The sequence below is a fragment of the Brassica napus genome, chromosome C9 (assembly GCF_020379485.1).
Source record: "Brassica napus cultivar Da-Ae chromosome C9, Da-Ae, whole genome shotgun sequence".
Taxonomy (NCBI): Eukaryota; Viridiplantae; Streptophyta; class Magnoliopsida; order Brassicales; family Brassicaceae; genus Brassica; species Brassica napus.
This window is the reverse complement of record NC_063452.1, coordinates 3,444,829-3,470,204: the sequence shown is the minus strand read 5'-3', so window position 1 is coordinate 3,470,204 and position 25,376 is coordinate 3,444,829. Positions and strand designations below refer to the sequence as shown.

General features: G+C 35.1%; 4 protein-coding genes across 4 annotated transcripts; 1 reads left to right on the top strand and 3 right to left on the bottom strand.

Annotated features, from left to right (window-relative positions):
• Positions 1-11,431: 11,431 nt before the first annotated feature.
• Positions 11,432-12,188, bottom strand: BNAC09G03510D. Its single transcript, XM_013884242.3, has one exon. It carries the CDS (start codon positions 11,832-11,834, stop codon positions 11,574-11,576), a length of 261 nt encoding a protein of 86 aa, XP_013739696.2. The 5' UTR covers positions 11,835-12,188; the 3' UTR covers positions 11,432-11,573.
• A 6,325-nt stretch (positions 12,189-18,513) lies between these two features.
• On the top strand, positions 18,514-20,618 carry LOC106440348 (G patch domain-containing protein 8). Its single transcript, XM_013881992.3, has 8 exons — positions 18,514-18,598; positions 19,010-19,089; positions 19,181-19,376; positions 19,459-19,613; positions 19,714-19,857; positions 19,940-20,034; positions 20,123-20,288; positions 20,374-20,618. The coding sequence occupies exons 2-8, from the start codon at positions 19,018-19,020 to the stop codon at positions 20,449-20,451; spliced, it is 906 nt and encodes a 301-aa protein (XP_013737446.2). The 5' UTR covers positions 18,514-18,598; positions 19,010-19,017; the 3' UTR covers positions 20,452-20,618.
• Positions 20,619-20,795: 177 nt separating this feature from the next.
• Positions 20,796-21,945, bottom strand: LOC106440350 (zinc finger CCCH domain-containing protein 3). Its single transcript, XM_013881993.2, has 5 exons — positions 21,732-21,945; positions 21,586-21,650; positions 21,302-21,365; positions 21,114-21,191; positions 20,796-21,024 (listed from the first exon to the last, which is right to left on the bottom strand). The coding sequence occupies exons 1-5, from the start codon at positions 21,865-21,867 to the stop codon at positions 20,912-20,914; spliced, it is 456 nt and encodes a 151-aa protein (XP_013737447.2). The 5' UTR covers positions 21,868-21,945; the 3' UTR covers positions 20,796-20,911.
• A 307-nt stretch (positions 21,946-22,252) lies between these two features.
• On the bottom strand, positions 22,253-25,166 carry LOC106440347 (shaggy-related protein kinase alpha). The gene is made up of 12 exons (XM_013881990.3): positions 24,975-25,166; positions 24,509-24,675; positions 24,316-24,408; positions 24,093-24,152; positions 23,734-24,006; positions 23,301-23,432; positions 23,077-23,217; positions 22,939-22,989; positions 22,772-22,867; positions 22,601-22,684; positions 22,419-22,521; positions 22,253-22,336 (listed from the first exon to the last, which is right to left on the bottom strand). Exons 2-12 carry the CDS (start codon positions 24,608-24,610, stop codon positions 22,254-22,256), a joined length of 1,218 nt encoding a protein of 405 aa, XP_013737444.2. The 5' UTR covers positions 24,611-24,675; positions 24,975-25,166; the 3' UTR covers position 22,253.
• Between the last annotated feature and the right edge of the window lie 210 nt (positions 25,167-25,376).

The following is a 25,376-nucleotide window of genomic DNA, read 5'->3' as shown; positions in this document are numbered from 1 at the left end:
AACTATGAAAATAACACATAATAAGTGTTTAGTATAGTATTAGATCGCAACCGTTCAAATATAACAACTCATTAAAATATTTATGTATGCATATCATTGTTTTCATAACATCTCATCTTAACATTATGTACTTATACAATCATATTTATATAAGCTTACACTACAAAAAATATTGTTGTGTAAAATCGTGTTATAAAACATTTTTATTGTTAAATCTTTATGCAAATACTATATATATTATCAAAGGTTTGGATTTTGCATTTAGAAACTTGAAAAGAACACCCTAAACACTAAGTCGTCGGAATTCCGTCGGAAAATACCGACGGAATGTGTCCGTCGGAAAATACTGACGGACACGTTCCGTCGGAATTTCAATTAGCCCGGGAGAACCAAACCGCTTGAAAATTTTCGCGAATCGGCATTTGGTATATTTTAAATATACCGACGGAATACCGACGAACCCGTGTCCGTCGGAATCCACGGAAATAAAAATCCTTCTCCTTTCTTCTTCGTTATCTCCGCGGCCTCTCTCTCTCTCAAAACTCTCCGGCGATTTCGGCGACTCTCCGGCGATTCCGGCCTCTCTTCACCGGCGAATCCTCTCCTCACCCTCCTATCTCTTCCCCAAACCCCAAATCATGTAAGAATCATCCCAAACCTTTTTTTTTCAATTGTTTAGGGTTTTGGAAGTTGATCTCGGATTTTAGGTTGTTTGATTGAACATTTTAGGATTGAATGGATAGTTTAGGATATATAAGTTAGGATTGTTGTTTTAGTTTTTTTTGGAACATTTTTTGATTTTTAAAAACTTTTTTTGATTTTTTAAAACGTTTTTTTTTATTTTTAAAAACGTTTTTTGATTTTTAAAAACGTTTTTTGATTTTTAAAAACGTTTTTTGATTTTTAAAAACGTTTTTTGATTTTTAAAAACGTTTTTTTGAAAAAAATATAAATATTTAACACCATTTTTCTTCATTTATAAATTTTAACAACATTTTTCTATATTTATAAATTTTTTATAATTTTGTATACATATATATATATATGTAAATCATGTATAGTAAAAATTTTAAAATTTTAAAATTTTTTATATTTTTTTTTAAGTTTCCACTAATAAATATTTAACAACATTTTTTTAAAAAAATATAAATATTTAACAACATTTTTCTTCATTTATAAATTTTTAACAACATTTTTCTATATTTATAAATTTTTTATAATTTTGTATACATATATATATATATATATAAAAAGGTTTAATAGTTTTTTTTAAAACGTTTATAAAACCTTTTGTAAATATATAAATGAAAATATGTTTGATGGGTTAATTTTTTTTTTTTAGGGCCGAGGATGAAGCCCGCCCCGCAGCCCGTCTTCGACGTAGTTCGGTGAGCGGTTCCCGTGCATCGGTATCGTCTCATGACTCGGTTCCCGCATATATTCCCGCTCCAGCTCCCTCTGCCCCTCACGCTGCCCCTCACGCTGCTGCTCAACAGGATCCGGGGGTCATGCCGGTTCATCTATTGGTTCAACAACCAGGTCGAGAGCATCTCCCGTTTCTCCAACTCAACCCACGACGAGGCCATAGCACTTGGTTAGTATTTTTTTTTATTTGTACCGTTATATTTTTTGCTTTAATTAACTTGCTAACTTGTATTTTTTTTTAAAGGTTCACCAAGTCGAAAAATGGCATTAGCCGGAGCATCAACCAGATGATGTACTCCATGCTCCGTTTTGGATATCCAAAGTGGAGTGTGATCCCTTCCGACGAACGAGAGTTGTGGTTTCGTCAGTTTGCGGTATAGTAACCCTTCATTTTTTTTAAGTTTTTACATTTTTTTACATATATTTACTTATTAAATTGTGTTTGTTTTGTAGCAAGAGTTCAACTGGCACTCCGATCTTACGGAAACAGTCCGTAAGAAATTCAACGAAAAGGCCATGGACTCTTACACAAAGCAGATAAACGCGTGGAAGACAGTTTGGCAGAAGAACAAGAAGCCACGGTTCATCAACGGGGGGGTGTGGGAGCAGTTGATAGCTCATTGGGAGAGGGAAGACACTGCAGAGACGTCTTCTAGGAACTCCAGGAACCGGAAGAGCGATCGTGGCGGGAAAGGTATGTATGTGCACAACCTCGGCGCTTGCTCCATGTCTACTAAGGAGGATGAACTTGTAAGTTTTTTATTATTATTTATCTTTATATTTTTTAAATAAATATTTTATATATTTTTTGGCTAATAATGGCGGTTTTTTTAGATCGAAGCAAATGACGGTAATCCCGTTGATCGTCTCCAACTCATTAAGGTGGCTCACACTAACAAGACGACGGGTCAAATTCAGGACCCCGTGATCAGAGGTGTAGTTGATTTGGTGGAAGCTGAGATAGTTTCTCAATCTCAGCCTCTCTCTGATGACGGCGACTCCACGGGAGCTTCAACCAACCTGTCTCTATTGCAAATAAATGAGATGGTTGAAAAGGTAATTTTTTTTATTAATATATTTTTTTTATAATGTCGATTACTTACTTGTCCATATTTACTTACTTTAAATATTTTTGTAGGCGGTTCCTAAAAGGAAAGGAGGCCGTTTAGTTGGGTTGGCCCGTCGTGCTTCTTCGTATCCGGCATCTTCTTCGCAAGCTCCGTATGCCGATCCCATGATTCTCGAGGAGCTACATGACAAAGATGAACGGATTGGGGCATTGGAGGAGCAGAACACCACTATCCTTTCGGAGAATGCCACTATCCGTTCGGAGAATGCCACTATCCTTGCTGAGTTGGCATCCCAGAAGAAGTTCAACACCGAGATTATGCAGAAGCTAGATCGTTTGATGTCTTCGAGTTCTTCTTAGTTTATTTCGGCTTTATAAAACTTTCGGAATGTTTTTTTTTTCTATTTCGGTTTGTATGAATTTTAAACTTTATGAATGTTTTTTTCCTATTTCGGTTTTTATGAATTTAAATTTTATAATATTATTAGTTTTAAATTTCCAATTTTTTAAATTTATTAATATCAAAAAATATATAAAAATGCAAAATTAATTTGTAAAAAAAAAAGGGTATATACCGACGGACAACGGTCGTCGGAATATACCGACGGACATATATCCGTCGGAATTTACTGACAAACTCATTTCCGTCGGAATATACCGACGAACGTGGTTCGTCGGTATATTCCGACGACCGATGTCCGTCGGTAAATTCCGACGCCTACAGTTCGTCGGAATAAACCGAGGAACCACGTTCGTCGGAATTGTAGTTTTCCGATGAACTCTGGTCTCGTGTAGCCGCATCGTAATATCGTCGGAAGTTCGTCAGAATGACGTTTCTTGGTATTCGTCAGAAAGTCGTCGGAATTTCTGACGAAATTCCGACGAATTTTTTTTTTCCGACGAAACGATACCGACGGACGGGTTCGTCGGAAATTCGTCGGAATAGACCGATTCCGACGAATTACCGACGATTTCGGCCATCAGAATCCCCCTGTTTTCTTGTAGTGTCTCCTAGCCGAAATGATGTTTCTGAGCTCTTTGTCAATACCATAGAACACTGCAGAAGCCGGGATTGAATTCTGGTTGTGCACTAGATTGTTCCTTTGCTTCCACAGATGAAAGATGACTGTTTGCACCGCAAGCTTTCTCAATAGAGTAAGCTTCTTAGCCTTTAAAGATCGGATCCACGAGAGCAGCTCTGCCCAACTGGTAAACATTGTTGACAGAGGTTGACATCTACGAAGCACCTCATGCCAGACGTCCTTGCTGTAGCCGCATGATAGCATCAGATGGTCTCTGGTTTCATCAAATCTAGAACACATTGGACAGGTAGGTGAGACCGGGAGTCCCCAAGCAGCAAGTCTGGACCTCGTCGGCAGTCTATCGTAGTTAGTTACCCACATAGTGAAGGCGTGTTTAGGAATGCATCCTTTGAACCAGACGACGTCCACCCAGTCTTTTACCTCCTCTCGCGGTCTTAGCACCTCCCAAGTGGTGACGGACCTGAAATTATGCAAGGGAGAATCACCAGCTATCCATTCATACTCATCATTCACATCCATAGATAAAGGCAAGTTAATAGTTGTAAGATAAGTATGGAGTTCAACTTCCTTTTGGGATCTTGGGTGTGGGAGAGACCAATTTGATCTATTGATTGCATCCGCCACCACCGAATTCTTCCTTTGCCTCAAAGATCTTGGACCTGACGGGCCAATGTGTTCGATCAGCTGACCAAGAGGCGACCAAACATCAAACCAGAAGCTTGCGGACCTGCCATTTCCAAGTCTGATTTTACAGAAGTGAAGCGCCAGCGGTCTGAGATCAAGAAGCTTCTTCCAGGCCCATGAATCAGTTACTGAAGCTTCAACGGTCCAAAAAGATTTATCATTCAAGTGTATGCTCCAATGCCAATCCGCTCACAAGGATGGGGTTTTTGACAGTAATAACCAGATGAATTTGAGACAAAGGACCTGGTTCCAAACTAAGAAACTCCTAAGACCGAGACCACCTTCTTCTTTAGGCAGACATACTGTTCTCCATGCTATTTTTGCTAGACCTTTCTTGTCTATATTTCCAGACCACATGAATCTAGAGCAAAAGGCTTCAATACTCTTTATGCAGCCTTTAAGGAGAATGAAAGCCGAAATCCAGAAAGTGACGGTGCCAAAGATGACGGTCCTGAGTAGTTGCAGTCGCCATGCAAAGGACAAGTGCTTTGCCGACCAGGATTGAAATCGCGAAGAGATCTTGATCATCAAAGGGGCATACTCAGATATTTTTACTTTCCTACTCATGAGAGAGAGCCCGAGGTATCTGATAAGGAATTGACCAGAAGGAAATCCGTAGCTAGGGAAAGCAGCGGATTCATATTGGTCTAAACCTGCTGTGAACAGCTCGGTCTTAGTAGTGTTCATGGAATTTTTGTATTACTACATTTGCTTTGCGTTGTGGCCAGCGACTCGCCGAAAAGTTGAACTCTTTTTTGTTGTATCGTCCTCCTTTTTCTCCGCTTTGTTTTTGTATTACTACATTTGATTACTAAAGATCAAAATGTTAGTCCTTAACAAAAGAAAAACATCACGTTAGTGCCTTTTGAATTAGAAAGAAAGTGGTTAATACTTGATACGTGCATGCTATATTTCTACTACAATTTCTAGCATAATTTTTCTTGTTAACCGATGGTGGTGTCAGGACGAAACCCAGCTATTCTCTCAAACGACAGTACTGAGGCGAAGCTAAGTTACCAAGAGTAGTGGCAAGTTTTTACCCTTTTTTTTCGCCCGTGGAACCAAATATACAAGTCTTACATTTTATCAATCATATTTTGTAGATCTCAACTTTCATTTGGTGAAACAATATTTACATTCTTAACAAAAGCAATATATTAATCTTTCAATGGACATTGGCTCAGGTGGTAAAGCTCAGCCTATGCACCCATAATATCTCAAGTACAAAACTTTTTGCATATGTATTTTTTATTATTAAAAATGCACCCACTTAATAACTTTTCTATGTTCGCCTCTAGTATTGATTACTAATCCTTTTTAGTTAAAATTTGAAGTATGATCTTTTTCGCTCACCAAATAGTAGGCATGGAAATTAATATCTGATATCCATTGTCGGATTCAGGATGCGCTTCGAAAAACAGATATACAGTGGTCCAAATATGCATCATCCAGTGCTTTTACAGATCCGGATACAGATCCGACGGATCCGGATAGTAAAATTTCAAGCCCGGATTTGGATCCGGGCCTATTATATATTTTAAAAATATTAGAAATATAATTATATTTATATATGTATATTATATATAATTTTAATATAACATCTAAATTTTAATTTTATTAAATTTCAATATTTTCAATTATGTTTACAAAAATAATTTTAAATAGTAAATAAATTATTAATTTGTTAGCTTTTAATATAAATTTAATTTAAAAAAAAATATGGATATCTGCGATTATTTGAAGTTTAGTCGGAATATCCTAACTACGGATATCCGGATCCGAATAGCAATTTTACGGATCCAGATATCTAAAATACTCTGGATATTCGATCCGTCCCAGCTTAATTTAAGACAACGGTTTTAATATTTGTCCCAATTCCCAAATCAACTTTTACCGCTAGGCACCCATGGTTAACTTCTAGCAAGGTTTTTTTTTTGAACTATAACTTCTAGCATGTTTTCAGTCCTTTTCTGCTTTTACAGTCTGCGGTAGAACTTTTTATTCCGATCCTTTATTCATCTAATTATTAAATTCATATGATTCGGTATGTAAATAGATACCCAATAAAAGAAATCAAATAGCTTACAGAAAGTTAAAAAATGAAATAAAATTATAGTAGGAAAAGGAAAAGAGATTTTAGATGGTTGGTTCTAGTACGGGAGACACGAAGTCATGTCTTGTCCATTTTGACAGAAAGTGTTTCAAAGCCAAATTGATGGGCGTGACTTGATCTTCAAATCATGAATCTGTTAATACAGAACAATTATATAGCCTACTTGTACTCTAGGTTTTGTCTTTTGTTTCGTGTAGGTCTAAGCATAAATAAACAATCGAAGAATTTATAGATAGAATCTTGAAATAGGAGATAGCACCATACTTGGATGATTATGTTTCTTGGTTTTTCAAAAATGTGTTGTGTTTTGAACGGATGGTCAGTAGTAATTGATCGAGAAATTACATTACAATTAGGGTTTGTTATTGATTTGGACACGTCAAAACTAATAAACGAATATTTATTCCTGTACAATAATTTGTGAGACATACAAAATACCTATAAAATTATGTCTTTATGAAAAAATTGTTAATCTTTATCGTTTTTACTCTTTCAGTTAAATTTGTTCACTTTAAATTTAATTTTGTATACCTGTTTAAAAAAAAAAAAAAATTAATATACAAATAAGAAAAAAAAACTTAATATACCAAGTAATGCATCCCTAAAATCAACTCTCAGTGAATTGACTATGGAGTATGATAAAATATTACATGATCTTCGCTATAGAAAGAAACGATTGATCCCTCGTCTTCACGAAATGTTGGGGAGCGTTAAAGGTTTGTTCCATTGATGTCCACATTAGTAGCAATTTGACATTTTGAATTAGATCCAGCTCAAAAATACTTGTTTTGGGTCAAAAAGTACATATCTAAAAAAGCTAAGCCCCATGTTCTAAATTATTGCAGTAGAGTCTGTAGATATGGACACCTTGTCAGTGCATCAAACATAAAAATGTAGGCATTGCGAATGTTACTATTTAAAAGTGAATGTAGATTATCGTTCGAATCTAAAACAACTCAAAACCGTTCATTGAAAAACATGAATCTCCATATTGCCTACTTGATCATTTGATCTTCAAGTTAGGACAAACCCATAATACCCAGCTACAATGAGTTATAAGCATTTTATTTGGTTTCCACTTTCCATGAACAACCTAACTTTCGGTTTACTTTTGATGGGTTATAATTAGGAAAGTAAGCAAAAACTAAATGATTTTGACTTTTTTTTTCTTTTTTTTAAGCCCTAACAAAAAAAGATGAAAATAGAAAACTTATAGCCATTAACTTTTAGGTATTCCCGACATATTAATTTGGATACAGGATCTAATTAATTTGATAGATTTGAATGATTCCCAAAACATATCATGTTATTTTTTCAAATACAAAACTTTTGTTGAAAGTGTGCTCCAATTATATATAAATTAAATTTTTTATTTTTGGGCGAGATAGTTTAACATATTTCATAGATAAATTTAAAATGTTTTGATATTATCACTCTCAATGACTTATCAATTAAATTTCCTGATTTAACCAAATCTCTCTCTCGTTTGTTGAGACTTGCAAACAAATAAGAATCCAGCCATAAAAAGTTAACAATCTATAGATTTAACTCTTAAGTATTAAATCTCTCTGTTTCTTCAAAAATATCACTTTAACACATGCGGAATAAAAAAATGATAAAATATATTAATGTACTCTCATTTAAGAATAATTATTTAAATAAAATGATTAAAATAAAAGTGTATTGGTTGTTTGAAAATGTAAGAAAGAAATTATATATGAAAATTGCATTTGAAAGATAAAATGACACTTTTTTGAAACAAAAAAAAGTTAGAATAACACTTTTTAAAAAACTGAGAGAGAGTAAAAAAAATTTTTGTAAGTTATGAGTGTGAATGGCAAACACTAGAGTAAGTGAGAACAAAATAAAATAGAGTAATTAGAAGACAAAACAACAAAATAAATGAAAAATTAAAATAGAAATTTGCGTAACTGGTTTCTCTTCAAAAACTGAGAAGAAAAAATAAAATATTTTTCTCTCACATGTAGTAAACATAGTAAGACCATGATGAACCCTAATCTCTTAACTGGGGTTCTTATATTCGGGTGAAACGGTTCTTAACTTTTCTTAGATTTTAACTAAGAAAAACTATGAACCGTCTCTTAAATAAGAGATATAAGAACCGTCTCTTAGCCTAAAAGTGTAAAAAAAAAACAAAAAAAAAATATCAAATCATGAATTAAGAACCCCGGCTAAAAAACCGGGGTTAATCATGCTTTAAGAGAATAAAAGTCAAATTTTCACTTGCTAATAACCTCTTCAGCTGAACCTATAGTAATAGACTTACAGGTAATATATTAACTCTATTTGTGACATCCAGTCATTCTTTCGATCATCTGAGTATTGGCGTTTTTGAACATGGAATATAACCAACAGATCAAGTAAAACCTAACTTTACTTATTTGCATAAGGAGAACAATGCATCATCTCTTTATGATTATAACATCTATTTTGTTGTTTCTGCTCCTTAATTCGTTGTGTGTATTACGGCTAAAATCCGTAGAAAGTCCTGAACCGCGTAGTTAACAAAGCCACAGTAGAAATACCCGACTAATTTCCATCTGAACCATGGCTAAATTTCATAATTAATGTTTTATGTTCTCTTCTCATACATTTTTTTTTGATTAATCTGGGGTATCCCAGACCCATGGAGAGGCCCAGACTAATCCCCAATGGGAGGTGCAGCCCACAGATAGACTTTTTCTCCGGGTATTCAAATGGACCCTAAAGCATAGGTCTATATCCGTGTTAGGTGAACAGAATAATTGTGACTTAGTTTCGCGCAGCAGATGGATCGAACCTGAAACGTGTTGGAGTCTCAGTCCCGTCTCCTACTCGACCATCACCCGGTCCTCTTCTCATGCATTTGTTATTTATATATATATATATAATAACATTTATGTTTAATAAATATGATTTTATCACTAAAATATATTGTATCAAATTTTAAGAAAAAGAAAAAAAGTAAAAGGATATCAAGATATTATAATAGACAACAAAAAGTGATTGTTATCAAAATAAATAAGAAAACTGGAAAACAAATGTACAAATACAAATAAGCAAAAGATGGCGAGCGGGAGGAAGAGGGCAAATCAAGGAACAAATGTACCTTTATATGTACAAACTACAAGTGGGAAAATAGAATCATCTGAGCATATATTGTTCTAGATTCTACAGCTAGCTCCAAAACTAATTCTTCTTATTTAATTAATCGCAATAAATACCAAGTGCAAGTACTTCCTATAGATTATGCTAGGGCTGGGCAAAAAACCCGGATCCGAAAAACCGAACCGAACCCGATCCGAAAAAGTAGTATCGAACCCGAACTGAAATTGATTAAATATTCGAATGGGTTCAAAATTTTGGTATTTAGAGAACCGAAACCGAACCCGATCCGAACCGAAGTATTTCGGGTACCCGATTATATCCGAAATTGATTTATATACCTATATATATTAATTATTTTTAGATTTAATATATATTAAGAACATCAAAATATATAAGATACTTTTAACTTATCCAAAATACTTATAAATATATACAAATAGTCAAAAGTAACATGTCTAAAATAGCTAAAGTATACTCAAAACACCAACAATACTTATTGATTCTCTATCCAAATATTCAAACCAAACCAATTTATATGTTAATTTTAGGTACTTTGACATATGCTATTCAAATTTATAAGTAATATATTGTTTTGTTTATAGATTTTGAGAAATTTAAAGTATATAATGAATTTTAAAAATTTTAAAATAATTTAAATGGGTTATCCGAACCCGAACCGAAATTTAGAAATACCCGAATGGGGCTGAAATCTTTGAACCCGAAAACCCGAAACCCAAATAGACCCGAACCGAACCCGAATGGGTACCCGAACGCCCACCCCTAGATTATGCCAGTTCTAAAAAAAAGGTACTTCCTATAGATCGATATACATGAAACAATATAGTGTAAGATCTCAATTTTTAATACCTAGACCCGAATAATATCAAAGCGTACATATTTAACTTAAAATCAACTAGAGTTTATCCCGCACATAGTGCGGGTATATTTTCATTTTATAAATATTTAATTTTAATATTATTATATAAATTTAAATATACAATTTATATTTTAGTGTTTAGTATTTTATAACTTTTTATTTTATTGTTTAAGTTTCTTATTATTTTATTAATATAGGGGTTTGTTTTATACATTTTACCTTTTTTATTACGTTTTCGAGTTTTCATAATTTGAAATCATCAAATAAAAAATATTCTTCAACATATGATTTTTGAAAATATATAGCTGTAGAAATAAATTTTTAACATATGTTAATAACTTCATTTGTATAAAACAAATCTGACATGATTAACAAATTTGAACCCGTTTTAGTGGTAGATGATAATTTATTTAAATGAAAGCATTCTATTATTTAATTACGAAATTAATTAAACAAATATTAAATAAAAATTATTTAAAAATTTAGTAGGATTTTGTTAGATTTTTCTCAACAGATTTTGTTATAACTGAAAATAAAATTCAAATCTATAGTTAAAATTAATTTATTATTAATATTCCTATTAATTATTATATCATATTATGTGATTAATGAAATGGTCCTAGTAGACTTCTAAATAGTAGATAAAAATGGTACTTCTCTTTTAATAGAGAAGATCGGTGATAATTAGATTGATCATAATTTTTTATATATTATATAGTTCATTAATTCTTTAATTATCGATGTAGAACTTTATTCATTTATTAACATCCTCCCTCACACTCAAGTGTGGACTATCAAGGAAACAACATCTACAAGATGACCCAACATCGGAATGACTCTGACACCATACTAAATTTGAAGTTATCGTAAGTTTATAATTTAAAGCCAATTAGTGATAAGTTGATTGACCAAAACTCTTTATATTTTAGTTTATTAATTCTGTAACTACCAATGTGAAACTTCTTTCATTAGCAAGTATAGTTGAAATATTTATGTGGCAGTCTTCATGAACACTTAAAACATATCTATGAAACTTCGTATGTTATTATAAATTTTGACAAGTTCATTTGTAATATTAATTGTAGATAATGACTTTAAGCTGTATATAAGACGACATCTTATAAACAAATAATCGTAAGGACATCATCATGATCATCAAAGAAAAGATAAAATACATATAGAGCCAAACTAAATAAGCTATTAGCTTCTTCTTTTTTAATTAATTCATCATGATCGTTATGATTATGATGATGGCTAGTTATGATGAGATTGACTAGGAGGGAGAGTTTGGCGCTCGGACTCAGAGACACGAGAGGCATGGAACCTGGCGATGAAGGCAGAAGCTTTACGGTCAATACCTGGCTCAGCCACCCAATATCGCTTGTCCTCGTCGCTGGCCCATGCCTTCCTTGTGTATACGCCGTCGTCCCAGGCGTCTGCTTGAACTCTATGAGACGACCTTCGTGATTTATAGAAGCTGAAGAAAGATAATTGCTTACTGCTGTTGCCTCCCATTAGACAGAACAAGAACACTCCAAGATGCAAGACAAAGTAACTGGTTTAAGTTTGTTTTAGTTTGTTGTGTTTTTGTTTATGTGGAGAGACGAGGTTTGAGGATGTATTTATAGGGTGGCTGAGCAACAGACTTTTTTGTGGGAGTTTCTGTTTCCGGTTTGGTTCGAATTTGGCTCTGTTTAAAATTTACCGTGCGGACCGACATATTTTTTTATGTGTCGTTTGTAATTTTTACGGGTGTAATAGTTACATTTTTGTGTAATTAGGGTTTCCATCATAGATTATAAAACATAATATCCTCGAAAATCAACGTCAAACTTTACTAAAATCTTTACATAAACGTAAACTATTTTTCTCCTCGAACACAATGATTTATTTTAACTCAAACTCAGGACCAGTCATGATATATAAAAAAATGAAGTATTGCTTATAACTTTCAAAATTGTAGAAAAAATTACATACATATATATATATATATATATATAGGATTCTAAATTTTGTAAAAAAAATTTACATATGCTTTTACTAAATGGACTCCAAAATTTTAGGATTGGCTCTATTCAAATCGACAATAACCAATTCGTTTTGTGTAGTGCATGCAGTTTCTTGTTTACGGTTAGCTACTACCTACACCTATATCACCTTTATCAGATAATAATAATAGTAATAAATAATAACAATAATATTAATAATAATATATTGGTACGATTTCCTTATTTTCTAACTTGTAATACAGATAACGAGCAAAGTTATAAGTTCTTCTTTGGTTTTCCACGATTAAATAACAGAAATTAATGTAGAGAAGATCATAGTATTGAGATTATTATTCTGCAACCGGAAAGAAGATGAAGAAACGTGGAATCTGCTGTTACAAGCGGATGATTTAAGTTTATTTTATTTTGTCGCAATTCCTCCCCAAAGGAATCCATCCAAGTTCTCTGTCTCTTTTAAGTCTTTTCATTTGAACTTTCTTACAAAAATTATATTAGAGTGATCGAATCAAACAAAAAAGTTTGCGTTATTTTGTGTTTCACTATGCAACGATTGTATTATTGTAATTAAAAATCCAAACACCTTAGTACTGTTTCTTTGTTGGTTCGTGCTTTATTTTCTTAATCATATATGCTTCTGTACCTGGCTCTCTCAAATTTCAACGAATACCAAACTTAGTTGATCTGCCTAATATTAGTCAATGTAAATAATAAAACTATTATTAGTAGTCCCCAATTTTTTGGTAATCTTTACATAAAAACACACACCTTTAAAATATCCATTAATCTCCGATAAAAGCATATTTAATGTTAATAATGGATTTCTCTCTGACTAACCACGGCAGTATCTTACCCGAGTTTTCAATTAATAATAAAAGGTCGTTGGATCACCTATTATCGGAATTCGAGGTAAATCTTAAGTAAACGTATAAATGTTGTATCTCATTGGTATATCAAACCAATCAGTGGGTACATAAGGTTTATACTATATATATATATATATATATATATCTATTGAATACATTGGTTAACATGTCTAGATACAAATATAGCCAATGAAGGGAATATAGCCAATGGTATACAACTAAGCCTAATGATATGGCTCAATTCAGACTCATAAGCTTATGCAATGTCACGTACAAGATCGTCTCTAAGGTCTTATGCCAGAGACTAAAGAAAGTCTTGTCAGATATCAGAAACCCAATTAGCCTTTGTTGCTGGAAGACAGATATCGGATAATATCATGATTGCTCAAGAAATGTTTCATGTCCTGCGAACAAAACCGAGTGGACGTAATAAAAGGATGGCCATCAAGACAGATATGAGTAAAGCATATGATAGGATGGAATGGTCGTTTATTGAAGTTGTGATGCGAAAGATGAGATTCTCCGAAACATGGATCACCTGGATTATGAGGTGCATTACGTCGGTAAAATAAAAGTTCTTATGAATGGGCAGCCAAGAGAAAATATTGTTCCAGGTAGAGGCCTACGTCAAGGAGATCCTTTGTCTCCTTTCATTTTTATTCTGTGCACGGAAGTGCTCGTTAGTCTTCTCAATCATGCAGAGAACCAAGGAAAGATAACGGGGATGCGCATCACACGCGCATGTCCTTCGGTATCCCACCTTCTCTTTGCTGATGATAGCCTTTTCTTCTGTAAGGCGGAGCTCCGTGAATGTGAAGAAGTAATGTAAGTAGTCAGGACATATGGTAAAGCATCTGGCCAATGTACTAACTTCGACAAATCTTCCTTACTCTTTGGTAAGAGGATTAATACAGCTACTAGGCAAGAGATTAAAGATGTACTTGGAATACATAATGATGGTGGAATGGGGAAGTACTTGGGAATCCCAGAGGATATTAGTGGATCCAAATGCAAACTCTTTGCATTTCTAAAGGATAATCTGATGCATAGTGTGAATGGGTGGACTGGTAGATGAATCTCAAAAGGGGGGGAAAGAGGTAATGATCAAATCCATTTTACTCGTCTTCCGACATACGTTATGTCGACGTTTCTGCTCCCATTGGAGATTTGTGAAAACTTCGCTAGTGCCATTGCACAATTTTGGTGGAGTTCGAATCCACCAAAAAGTGAAATACACTGGGCGGAATGGGAGAAGGTTTGCCTGCCAAAAGATGAGGGTGGAATTGGCTTCCGTTTAATTCATGAGTTCAATTTAGCATTCCTGGCAAAGCAATTATGGAGATTGGTCCAGTACCCTGATTCACTTGTTGCTCGAGTCTTGAAGGACATATATTATAGGATGACCTTGCCATTAAGAGCGGTCTCTGCAAGTAGTCCATCATATGTGTGGACAAGCATCTTCGCCGCAAGGTAGCTTCTACTTCTGGGGATCAGCCAGAAGATTCATTTTGGCTATGAAGTCAAGGTGTGGGAGGATCCGTGGATTCCAATGACACCTGCTAGACCAGCTACACCTGTAGCACCTATGATGCACCCGAATATGAGAGTTAGTGACCTCATTAATCAGGAATCGAAGGAATGGGACGTATGAATATTAGAGGACTATGTCCATCCTGATGGCATACCACTCATTTGCAGTATGGCCATAAGCTCTACTCATCGCCGTGATACTTTCTGCTGGAACTACAGGAGGAATGGTCAATACACAGTTAAATCTGGATATTGGGTTGCTCAAAATCTGTTGAAGCCAGAAGAGGAAAAGAAAATACTGGAACCAAGTATAACTAAACTTCAAGCCTTTGCTTGGAAGTTGAAAGCGCCAGGGAAGATGTGCCATCTTATTTGGCAATTGATAACGGGTCAGGTGGCAGTAACGAGGAATCTAGTAAGGAGGAATATGAGGTGCGACAATTATTGTCCAAGGTGTGGGGAAACAGAGGAATTTGTAACTCATGTTATATTCGAATGCCCTCTAGCCCTGCAAGTATGGTCCTTATCGGCAACTCCTACAAGCCCAGGTTCATTTCCGGTGTCAAACGTCTACACAAACATGGACTATCTATTCTGGAGGAAGAATAATATCATAGAACCAGACCAAGACAGAGATCCTTATCCTTGGATAATATGGTATATTTGGAAGGCTCGCAATGATAAACTTTTCAGAGGAATAGACAGAGACCCTTTGGAACTAGTTCGATACAGAAAGTGAATGTCAAGCCTGGTTTAGTGCAAATGAGATGATACCACCAGTAGTACAGGCCAGCAATAGTGAAGAAAACCAAGTCTTAAGCTTGGGTAATATTTGCCTACTGGATGGATCTTGGACAGCTTATGATCGCTTTAGTGGATGTGGATGGGTCTGGATGGATAGTGGGGAGAACATACAACTTATGGGAACACGGAATTTCACTCGATGTGAATCAGTATTGCATTCGGAGGTGGAAGCCCTACGCTGAGCGATGGAGAATATGTTTCAACACTCGCCATGCCAGAACTTTAGAACAGACTGCAAGAAGTTGATTGCAATGGTAAAGGAACCCCAGAAGTGGCCAAGCTTCGCGACAGAATTGGAGAAGATAGAGACGCTGCAGATTTGTTTCCCGGACTTCAAAATCACCAATGTGCCATGAGTGCGCAATCAGGTTTCAGATTTTTTTATCTAAGACTGCTATGACTTTTCGTAGGCAGTTACTTTTCATTGGTTGTTATATTCCGGTCTGGTTACCCGGACCATCTCAAGTTTGAGTAATAAAATGACCGTTCGACGACAAAAAACACATGTCTAGATTTCCAATGTCTTAACAATGCATTCACACTCATAGTTTCACAATTTGAGTATTAACAATTACCATGAAAATTCAATTAAGGAAGATAGACGAGGAAACAGTCAAAAGAAAAATGAAATGAATCTGTCCAAGAATAAAACACTCCAACATGTTTTTATATGACAAAGAGAGCTTCTTCTTTCATTTCCCTTCTTTGAACTGAGGAATATATTCAACAGCTTCAAAGTATTTTGTGACAACTAATAGTGAATTAATATAATCTTCTATAGTAATCTTTTAGCCTACAAAATCCATACTTTAATCTATAATTAAAGAATAAATAATCCACCACCACCAACCAGCAAAGATCACTATTGGGTTTTGAAGAGAATATAAACGAAAGAAAATGTTTAATTGATTCTTAAGGGATTTGAATAAATTGATCTTCATTGTTTTTTTAAATGTTTACGAGATTTGGCTTGAAATCTATATATTTTAAATGTTAGGAATCAAATTATGTGATATGATCCTTTCTATATACTATTCAATTTTGTTAAATTTAAGTTTTTTTCCTATTTTTCAGTTATGCTGATGATCTATTTGGTTCGTCAATTGTTTTCTCTTTTGCTGAAAATTTGATAAATTATAAATAATCATAATTATAAATGATCACACCATAAACGTTTGTAACTAAAAACTAAAAGATGAAACTAACTATGGATCTACAGGTTCTGGGGGTAAATATTCTTACAGAAACTAAACATGCACCGTACCCATGACTAAACATAAAAAACATTCCTTCTTATCAATGTGGTTTTGGAAAAATATTACTACAAGTAGTATACAATTCTAAATTATAAAAAATTTAGTTACGATATTTAAAAACATGCTTCAAACGTAGTATATGTTTCAAAGTAAAAGTCATCCACTAACTCAGTAGCACCATTTATGCCATTACAAAGTCACTCATCTTTTAATAATGACCAATCATATGGAGGAATAAAATTACAGCCATTATAATTTTCATAAATAAAAATGAGAAAACATGCAAATTAGGAAACCGAGTGGGTAAGTTCACTCGATTTCTGGGAGAGAATCCTTTCCTTTATTACTTTTTACAAACAAAAAGTTTTTTAAATTTCAAATTAAAATTGAAATACAAAATTTTGAATTACAAAGATATTTGTTATATTTTTACTATAATTATTTTAATATAATGATGTTTTCTGAAATAAAGTATTACTGTATTTGATTAAAAAAAATTTATCTATATTTTATTTTCCTTTGATGAAATATATGTCTGAATATCTATACATTTTCTTTTCCAATTATATTTTAGTATTTAAAAAAAAAAAAAACTTAATGCAACTATATGATAAAACTTAGGGTCGACTACCTATTTCCTCTCGAGAACTATCGTATAGTGTTATATGCCTCCAAAACTATTGCCTCTATCTATATCTCCCTGAGAATAAAATTGCATTCCTATTTCCCCCCGAATATATAGATCGAAACCTATTTCTCCTCAACCATCGAATTAGACGGTTTAATATCGGTTTATTGTTTTAAGTTGAACCGTAAACCACTTAAGGTTAATAGTTAACCAAGTAAGATCCGATTAAGATATATATAAACCTAATTATAACCCAATTAAAGACCCATCCACATTAAAAAAAACAGACCTGAGTTTAATCTATCGAAACCTAAAATCCCAAATTGTAGAGCCGTAAAGGAAATCTCCATGGATTTGGAAGCCATTCCATTGAAAAATATCTAATCCTTGTACAATATCCCATTACCACGCCTCAAATAGTTCGTCGACTTTGTTTCAAAAATTTCTCATCCTCGTTACCCTCATTATCGCTGTCAGCTGTGTCACTTTCTGGAACTTCATCGTGTCGAATTGAAGGCTCGTTGACGAAGTCCTCAACCAATTGATCAATTTCAAATTTGTCTCTCTCCACAGCTTCTTCGTCGAACTCATCTTCCACGTTTTGAACAGCTTTAGAGACTGACGCCATTGATCTCTTGTCAACTTAGCTTCCAAACCCAAGGAGATTTCCTTCTATGCCTCTACAATTTGGGATTTTAGGTTTCGATAGATTAAACTCGGGTCTTTTTTTTTAACGTGGATGGGTCTTTAACTGGATTATAATTAGGTTTATATAGATCTTAATCGGATCTTATTTGGTTAACTATTAACCTTAAGTGGTTTACGGTTCAACTTAAAACAATAAATCGATATTAAACCGTCTAATTTGATGGTTGAGGAGAAATAGGTTTCGATCTATATATTCGGGGGGAAATAGGAATGCAATTTTATTCTCGGAGAGATATAAATAGAGGAAATAGTTTCGGAGACATATAGCATTATACGATAGTTGGGGAAATAGGTAGTAGACCCTAAAACTTATTATTATGCTCATTTATCACCGTGGTTTGTTATTGGGCCCAGTTCGAAAGTTCAAGGCCTGTTAAGAAAATAGCAAGCCAGAGAGAAACAAAGCTCTTCATCGTCCATTGTTCTTCTTCTTCTTCTTCGCTCTGCGCCGCGCTCTCTCTCTCTAGAACTCTCAGCTCAGGTAAGCTTCTTCGACCATCCTCTTATATCAAATAGGTGCCTTTTGCCTCCGTGCTTGTAGCTTCGCGTCTAAAAGTAATCTGTATCTCTTCTCTAATGCTTGTGCCGATCTCAAAGCACATTAGATTGAGAAAACCCTAATTTTCGACACCGTAGAGAATCTTGACCTAGATTAGTCTTAGACTCTGTGATTCAATTGTAAGACTCTGTGATTCAATTGTATCGATCTGGAATCGATTCAATTGCAAATGACGGCGAAACCCCTAATTTTCCATGTGCTCTGTTTTGTTTCTTCATAAAAAAACCCGAACTTTCGATATCTCTGTGATTCAATTGTATCTATCTGAAATCGATTCGATTGCAAATGACGGAGAAACCCTAATTCACCATGTGCTCTGTTTCGTTGCTTCAGAAGCCGTAATGGATATTAGGCGGCGTGAAAGTAAGACGGAAGCTAGTGATAGAGAGAAACGGATTAACGAGAAGGAACAGGTCAGTTCCTGTTTTTTTTTTTTTGTCTTACTGAAGTTTTTATGTGTGTTTGGTTATTGATTTTGAGTGGCTTGGACTTGGACTTGTGTAGATGGATCAAGAGTCTTTTCTTGAGGAGCTTGCAGGAGAGTTTAGATTGCCAATAACACACAGGGTGACTGAGAACGTTGATCTAGAGGATGTGGAGCAAGCGTCACTAGACACAATGATATCATCAACCAACGTTGGGTTTCGTCTTCTTCAGAAGATGGGTTGGAAAGGGAAGGGTTTAGGAAAGCAAGAGCAAGGTTTGTGTAGTGTAGTGTAGTTTAGTGTAGCTCAAACTTACAGAACTGGTTGTTTAGAACTGATCGTTTGTGTTTTACTTAGGCATAACGGAGCCTATAAAGTCGGGTATCAGGGATCGAAGGCTCGGTTTAGGGAAGCAAGAGGAGGATGATTACTTCACTGCGGAGGAGAACATCCAAAGGAGGAAGCTTGATATTGAGATCGAGGAGACTGAGGAGATCGCTAAGAAACGGGAGGTATGCGCTCTCAAAACCAAAAGAGCACAAGGCAGTTTTTTATTACCTGGTTGGTGGGTTCCTTCTACTGCCCGCTTCGTGCCTGTTATGACAAATCCAGGTCCAAGCAGAACGTGAGCTGAAGATTGAGAGCGATGTTAAAGAGATTCGCAAAGTCTTCTACTGTGAGCTTTGCAGCAAGCAGTATAGAACGGTGATGGAGTTTGAAGGTCACTTGGACTCGTATGATCACAACCATAAGAAGGTAGAAATATACTTAAACCTTTATTCTTGTTTTTTATAGCTTTTCGAAAGCTCTAAAACATCCAAGTGTTGTGACTATGCAGAGATTCAAAGAGATGAAAGAAATGCATGGTGCGAGCAGCCGCGATGATAGGAAGAAGCGAGAGCAGCTGCGTCAAGAGAGGGAGCTGACTAAAATGTGCTCAAACGTTTTGTAGTATCTCTTCCTCTTACATGTTTTGAAAGATTGTGGACTTAACCCTGAATATTGTTATTCTGCTTGTTAGGGCTGATGCTCGTAAACAACAGCAGAAGCAACAGAACATGCAAGAAGACCCAGAGAATGTCCCAGTTCCAATACCGGCTAAGCCCGCTCTTGCACCACTTGTTGTCCAAGATCAGCGGAAGTCATTGAAGTTTGGCTTTTCTTCAAAAAGCGGCAGTACATCAAAGGTACCATATATTACCTAGTCACGGACTAGGACTGGTTAGCTCTACACCATATCACTGAAACTGATTATATGTTTCATCTTTGTAGAGCCAACCCAAGAGCAGCGTCAAGAAGCCTAAATTAGCAATTGCATCGGTTTTTAGCAACGACAGCGACGAAGATTAAGGTTTACATCATTATAAAGTATATTGTACTAAATGTAATTCTATTTTGTGGTTCTTCCTTTTACACATTTAAAGCTGAACATGGTCTGGAAAAATCTTAACATCTCAGGACCACAACACAGCCTTACAACTTTTTGTGTTTGTTAAATCTTAAAGACTCTTTGGCTAGACTAAAGCTTTTTACTCCAATGAATGAATGTTATTCAAAAATGTTTTTTAAAAAAAAGATGATGTACTAATAATCATTATAGGTCGTGTGGAATTCATCATTAGCTTTTCTAGGGATATTTATCAAATCATATCTAATATTTGGATTTGTTTTTCAAAATTTTGGTAATGAGCAAATGAAATTCAACAACCTTTTTTCTATCAGAAATGGGGTAAAATTAAAATGTTAAATGTGTATAAAAGATCAAAAGTTACATCTTAGCATATGACTATGCAGAGAAAGAAAGAGAGTTCTATCCCCAGTCAATGGAGGGAAGTTGAGGATAGCCTTGCTCCGGAGGCGGTCTCAGCGACGGTGGCAGATCGAACCAACCTGTTCCTCCTGCTCTCCCACTAAAACAGTCACCTGTGTATTTTTAACAATATTAAACTTCCAATATCAAGATTTCTATAAGTCTAGAGAGTAGAGACTACACTAGTCACAATCATGCATACGGTTTAAACTACTTCCTTGGATGTGTTGGTTAGGCAAGCCAGCAAGAAGTTGTGTATTGCTACTATTATTGGTGTATCCTGCATTTGATAATGAATTCAACACGTGATGATGTTTCTGAGCAGCAGCACAAAACAGAATCTATAATTGCATGTAATGGATACGCTGGTTTTAAAAGACTGAGCTAAACCTGTGTTTCCTGGAATGTTGTTAGGATGCAAGTATCTGCAAGAATCTCCAAATGGGCAAAAGTTCTGCAAAACACTCCATTAAGAGTACACAATAGTCAAATTGGTTTCAATACAAAACGACAGGAACACAAAGCCGAAGTCATATTAGTACAAAACCCACAAACAAAGGAGAAAAAAGTGTGAACTTGTTGGGCTAAAAATCGCTAATTCAAGAACAAAATCATCGAAAGAAGAAGACTTTACATTGCTACGACGAAAACAATAAATCGACTGAAGACCATACCGATGAAACGAAACGATTGCAGAGACCCCTCGACGCAAAGCTGGAGACTTGTGGATTATTAACAGCTTTAGAGAAGAACAAAGGAAGATGTTAAAAACTCATCCCCATAAGAAACAGAAGCCAATCAGAGAGACAACAGGGAGTACCTGAGGTGGTGGTAGAGCTGTACCAAAGTGCTTTAGCTCGAAGATGAGGTTTGCTCTGAAGATGTCGTTTTCTAGCGACTTGTGTGTCCTGAAACTCCTTCTCGCAGTAATCGCAGTAGTACTTCCCCGACGGCATCTCTTCTTCTTCTTCTTTTTTTGTTTCCTTTCGATCAAACTAATAGGTTTGGTCTTTTTAAGTGACTCACACGCGCACCACTGGGCTCGTGAAAGGCTTTTCTTTATTCTTGTCAAATCTATGTTTTTCCGGTTTAATTCGGTTTGGATTTTTTTTTAAGCAATTTGATTCAGTGAGCAATGAGGGGAGGAGAGGAAGAAAGATTCACAAAAGCAAAAGTACCAAAACTCTTGATGATGGCTATTACACTATAAACCACTCACAGTCAATATAACTCTTTTTTTTTTATCTACTAATACAACAAACAAAGGGTACATATCAGAGATAGATGCATAAGTGTTGCGTTTGTGCTACATTCAGTTTTTTTTTTTTTTTTTTGATGAAAATCACAAACCGAGCCAAGGACACTGCTTCCTCGCATGCTCAGGTACTAACTTAGCTACAATCTCCACCGCCACACCTTTCAGCTCTGTCTCTCACAAAGAAGATTTTAGTTAGTGTGCCAAAGATGGATTTTTGTAGGCCAAAAAAACTAGAATGATATGCCTTACCGTGAGGCTTGAAGTTGAAGAGTGGTGGAAGGAAACGCCCATTAGGCAGACGCGCATTTGGATCTCTTAGCTCATCAAAGAATGGGTGGACCAATGTGTCCAGCTATGACCAAACAAAAAAGAAGAAAGAGATTAGAAATGAAAAGATTCAGAGAAGAATGTCAGACTTGTAATACACTTACAGCGGCAGATCTTAGATTGGGAGAGTATTGAAGAAGCCTTGAGACCAAATCAACAGCTTCTGGTGGCATGCGTTTGTGGAAAATCTGTTAATAATATATATGATAAAAACATGTGTCAAAACTGGTCTTGAAGAAGACAATGAACAACATGTTGTTGATCTTGATGTATACCTTGTGCCATGGATGAGCTTTGATCTGAGGGAATTTGAACTCGGTGTAGTTAGGGTTCATGCACTTGATTTCTTCCCTAGTAGGCGTTCCCAAAACCTACATTACATCAAAACTATTGAAATCAAGAACTTGTCATTAATGTGAACAAGTGCAAAAAAGCTTATTACCTTGATAATCTCTACAAGTTGATCAACACCACTCTCACCAGGGAACAATGGCTGCCACATGAGCAGATGAAATATATAAGTCAATATTACAAAACTTCAGTTTGAGTTAGAACACAAAACGTTTGAATTAGCTTTTACCTGTCCAAGCAAGAGCTCAGCAAGAACACATCCTGCAGACCAGACATCAATGGCTGTTGTATACTCGGTTGCTCCAAAAATAAGCTCAGGTGCTCTGTAATACCTCGAGCAAATGTAGGAGATGTTTGGTTCTCCTTTCACCTATGTTTTCAGGAAGTTGCAATGATTACTAAAAACATTCAAAATAAACGTGTAACAAGTAAGAGATTTTTATCAAAACGCACCAATACTTTAGCACTTCCAAAATCACACAGCTTCACTTGATGTGTGTGTGGGTTTACCAACAAGTTTTGAGGTTTGATGTCACGGTGACACACGCCAATACAACGGTGAATGTAAGATAAGGCCCTAAAGATCTGCCAAAACATAGAAGAAAAACCGATAAGTAATCCAGCAAAAACACTCTAAAACAAATCACAAATACAATAACTAATAGTCCTCTCATTTCAATATTTTTTTTCTTGTTAAACAAAAATGTCATTTTAGAATTTTAATGCAGCTTTAATCTTAATATTAATTACAAATGCATTGATTTCATAAATGATTTTATTTATCTCAAATACAATTAATAAGAACTTAAATGTATTTCAATTATTTTTTTTAATCCTAGTGAAAAATGTCGAAATAACACTCATTTTGAAACAAATGGAGTAGTACCTGATAGGTGTAGAGTTTGACGTATATGAGAGGCATCCGCTGGTTGAGTTTGTTGTAATGTTTGATAACACGATGAACTGTCTCCGGGACGTATTCAAGCACCAGGTTGAGGTAAAGCTCATCTTTCTCGGTGGTTGAGAAGAAGCAGTGTTTGAGAGAGACAACGTTGGGATGGTCAAAGAGCCTCATGGTCTGAAGCTCACGGTTCTTGTACCTCCGGTCTTGTAAAACTTTCTTTATCGCAACAGTTTCTCCCGTCTCAAGACACTTGGCCTGTAAAAAAAAAAAAAAGAGAGGGAAGCTAACTCAACAGTCCATTGGTTGTTAAAATATCATAGTAAAGGAACAAAAAAACTCACTTGGAAGACAACGCCAAATGATCCTTGCCCGACAACACGCTCTGCCATGTAGCTGATCGTCTGCATTCATGTTTAGAGTAACTTAACAGATGGTAACGAAGAGATTTTGCAATATATACTAAGGATTAACGTGCGGGTGTAGTGGTTGAATAAGTTTTATTTTGTTATTTGTAATCGACAAGTTTATTAATGGAAGTAAATAGACAAAGAAACAAAAGTTAACCTGTTTAGGTTGGCCGTTTCTTCCACCAATAGTAGTGACTATGATGTGGCCAGTCTCTGTACCATTGCCATCTACCACTATAGGTTCCATTTCCTAGCAAATCAAAACCCCAATCATTAGACTTTCATGAACATTTAAAAAAAAAAATAGTATATAGTAGTATTAGTATGTAACATGGTAACGAGAAGCTTACTTTATCGTCACGAAGTTTCATGTCGTTCATTTCTTCAGGCAGTTTATCGAGACCTGTGGAGTCTCTAGCTCCATGAACTGGAGGTATAGCCACGGATGCCATTTTCAGGGAACAACAAAACAAGTTTCTTTCTTTATATTTATCAGACTCTTAGAGAGCTCTCAAGCCTGCAGCAATATATAACATTAATTATCAAAGGAGGAAACTTTGAAAGTGTAAAGCTTTTACAACATTTTGGAAACACTAATTACCCAAAAAGGAAAGATTTTTTTGACGGAATTAAAAAAAATAAAAATTAAAAAACAGTATATGTTTCAGAAGACCTTTAACCCTAAAATCAATTCCAGAGAATCAGCCGATCAAAATGTTTTATGAAAAAATCTGAACTTTCATCGAAGCAGATCTGGAGCTAAAGAATTGGAGATGAGAAAACTGAGCAGAAAAGAATAATCTTTTTAAAACGTACCGATGAAAAAAAAACGTGAAATCCCAGATCCAGGAAGGTATGAAGGAAGAAGAAGAGATCCGTACGATTAGGGAAGAGATTGTGTGTTTGGTGATGATTATGAATCTCTCTCTTCTCTCTCTCTGTCTTTTAACTTTTGTTTACGAAATTTTTATTTTATGTTCCGTAGTATTATTCCTTGTGAGGTGTGAATCATTGCTTATAATGCGTCTGGAGACATTTTTATACTATTGGTTACCAGTAAATAAACAACATTTGATTAAGAGTTTCTTTTTGTAAGTGAGTAAAAGAAGATTTTTCAAAAGTTACATTGGTTTTAGGGGGCACCTCTTTTATTGTGAGTTTTGACCATTCAAACTTGTTCTTTCTCCCAAAACACACGTCAAACGAGTGAGGGATAAA

What these genes read in the sequence shown, in the direction of transcription:
- BNAC09G03510D (XM_013884242.3), bottom strand. Translation starts at nt 11,834, where the DNA reads ATGGGAGGCAACAGCAGTAAGCAATTATCTTTCTTCAGCTTCTATAAA.
- LOC106440348 (XM_013881992.3), top strand. Translation starts at nt 19,018, where the DNA reads ATGGATATTAGGCGGCGTGAAAGTAAGACGGAAGCTAGTGATAGAGAG. An exon ending in GGATTAACGAGAAGGAACAG is followed by an intron (nt 19,090 to 19,180) that starts GTCAGTTCCTGT and finishes GGACTTGTGTAG; the next exon opens with ATGGATCAAGAGTCTTTTCT. An exon ending in TTTAGGAAAGCAAGAGCAAG is followed by an intron (nt 19,377 to 19,458) that starts GTTTGTGTAGTG and finishes TGTTTTACTTAG; the next exon opens with GCATAACGGAGCCTATAAAG.
- LOC106440350 (XM_013881993.2), bottom strand. Translation starts at nt 21,867, where the DNA reads ATGCCGTCGGGGAAGTACTACTGCGATTACTGCGAGAAGGAGTTTCAG. An exon ending in CAGCTCTACCACCACCTCAG is followed by an intron (nt 21,651 to 21,731) that starts GTACTCCCTGTT and finishes TCTTCTCTAAAG; the next exon opens with CTGTTAATAATCCACAAGTC. An exon ending in GCAATCGTTTCGTTTCATCG is followed by an intron (nt 21,366 to 21,585) that starts GTATGGTCTTCA and finishes AGTGTTTTGCAG; the next exon opens with AACTTTTGCCCATTTGGAGA.
- LOC106440347 (XM_013881990.3), bottom strand. Translation starts at nt 24,610, where the DNA reads ATGGCATCCGTGGCTATACCTCCAGTTCATGGAGCTAGAGACTCCACA. An exon ending in TGAAACTTCGTGACGATAAA is followed by an intron (nt 24,409 to 24,508) that starts GTAAGCTTCTCG and finishes TTGATTTGCTAG; the next exon opens with GAAATGGAACCTATAGTGGT. An exon ending in CCAATCTAAGATCTGCCGCT is followed by an intron (nt 22,522 to 22,600) that starts GTAAGTGTATTA and finishes GTTTGGTCATAG; the next exon opens with CTGGACACATTGGTCCACCC.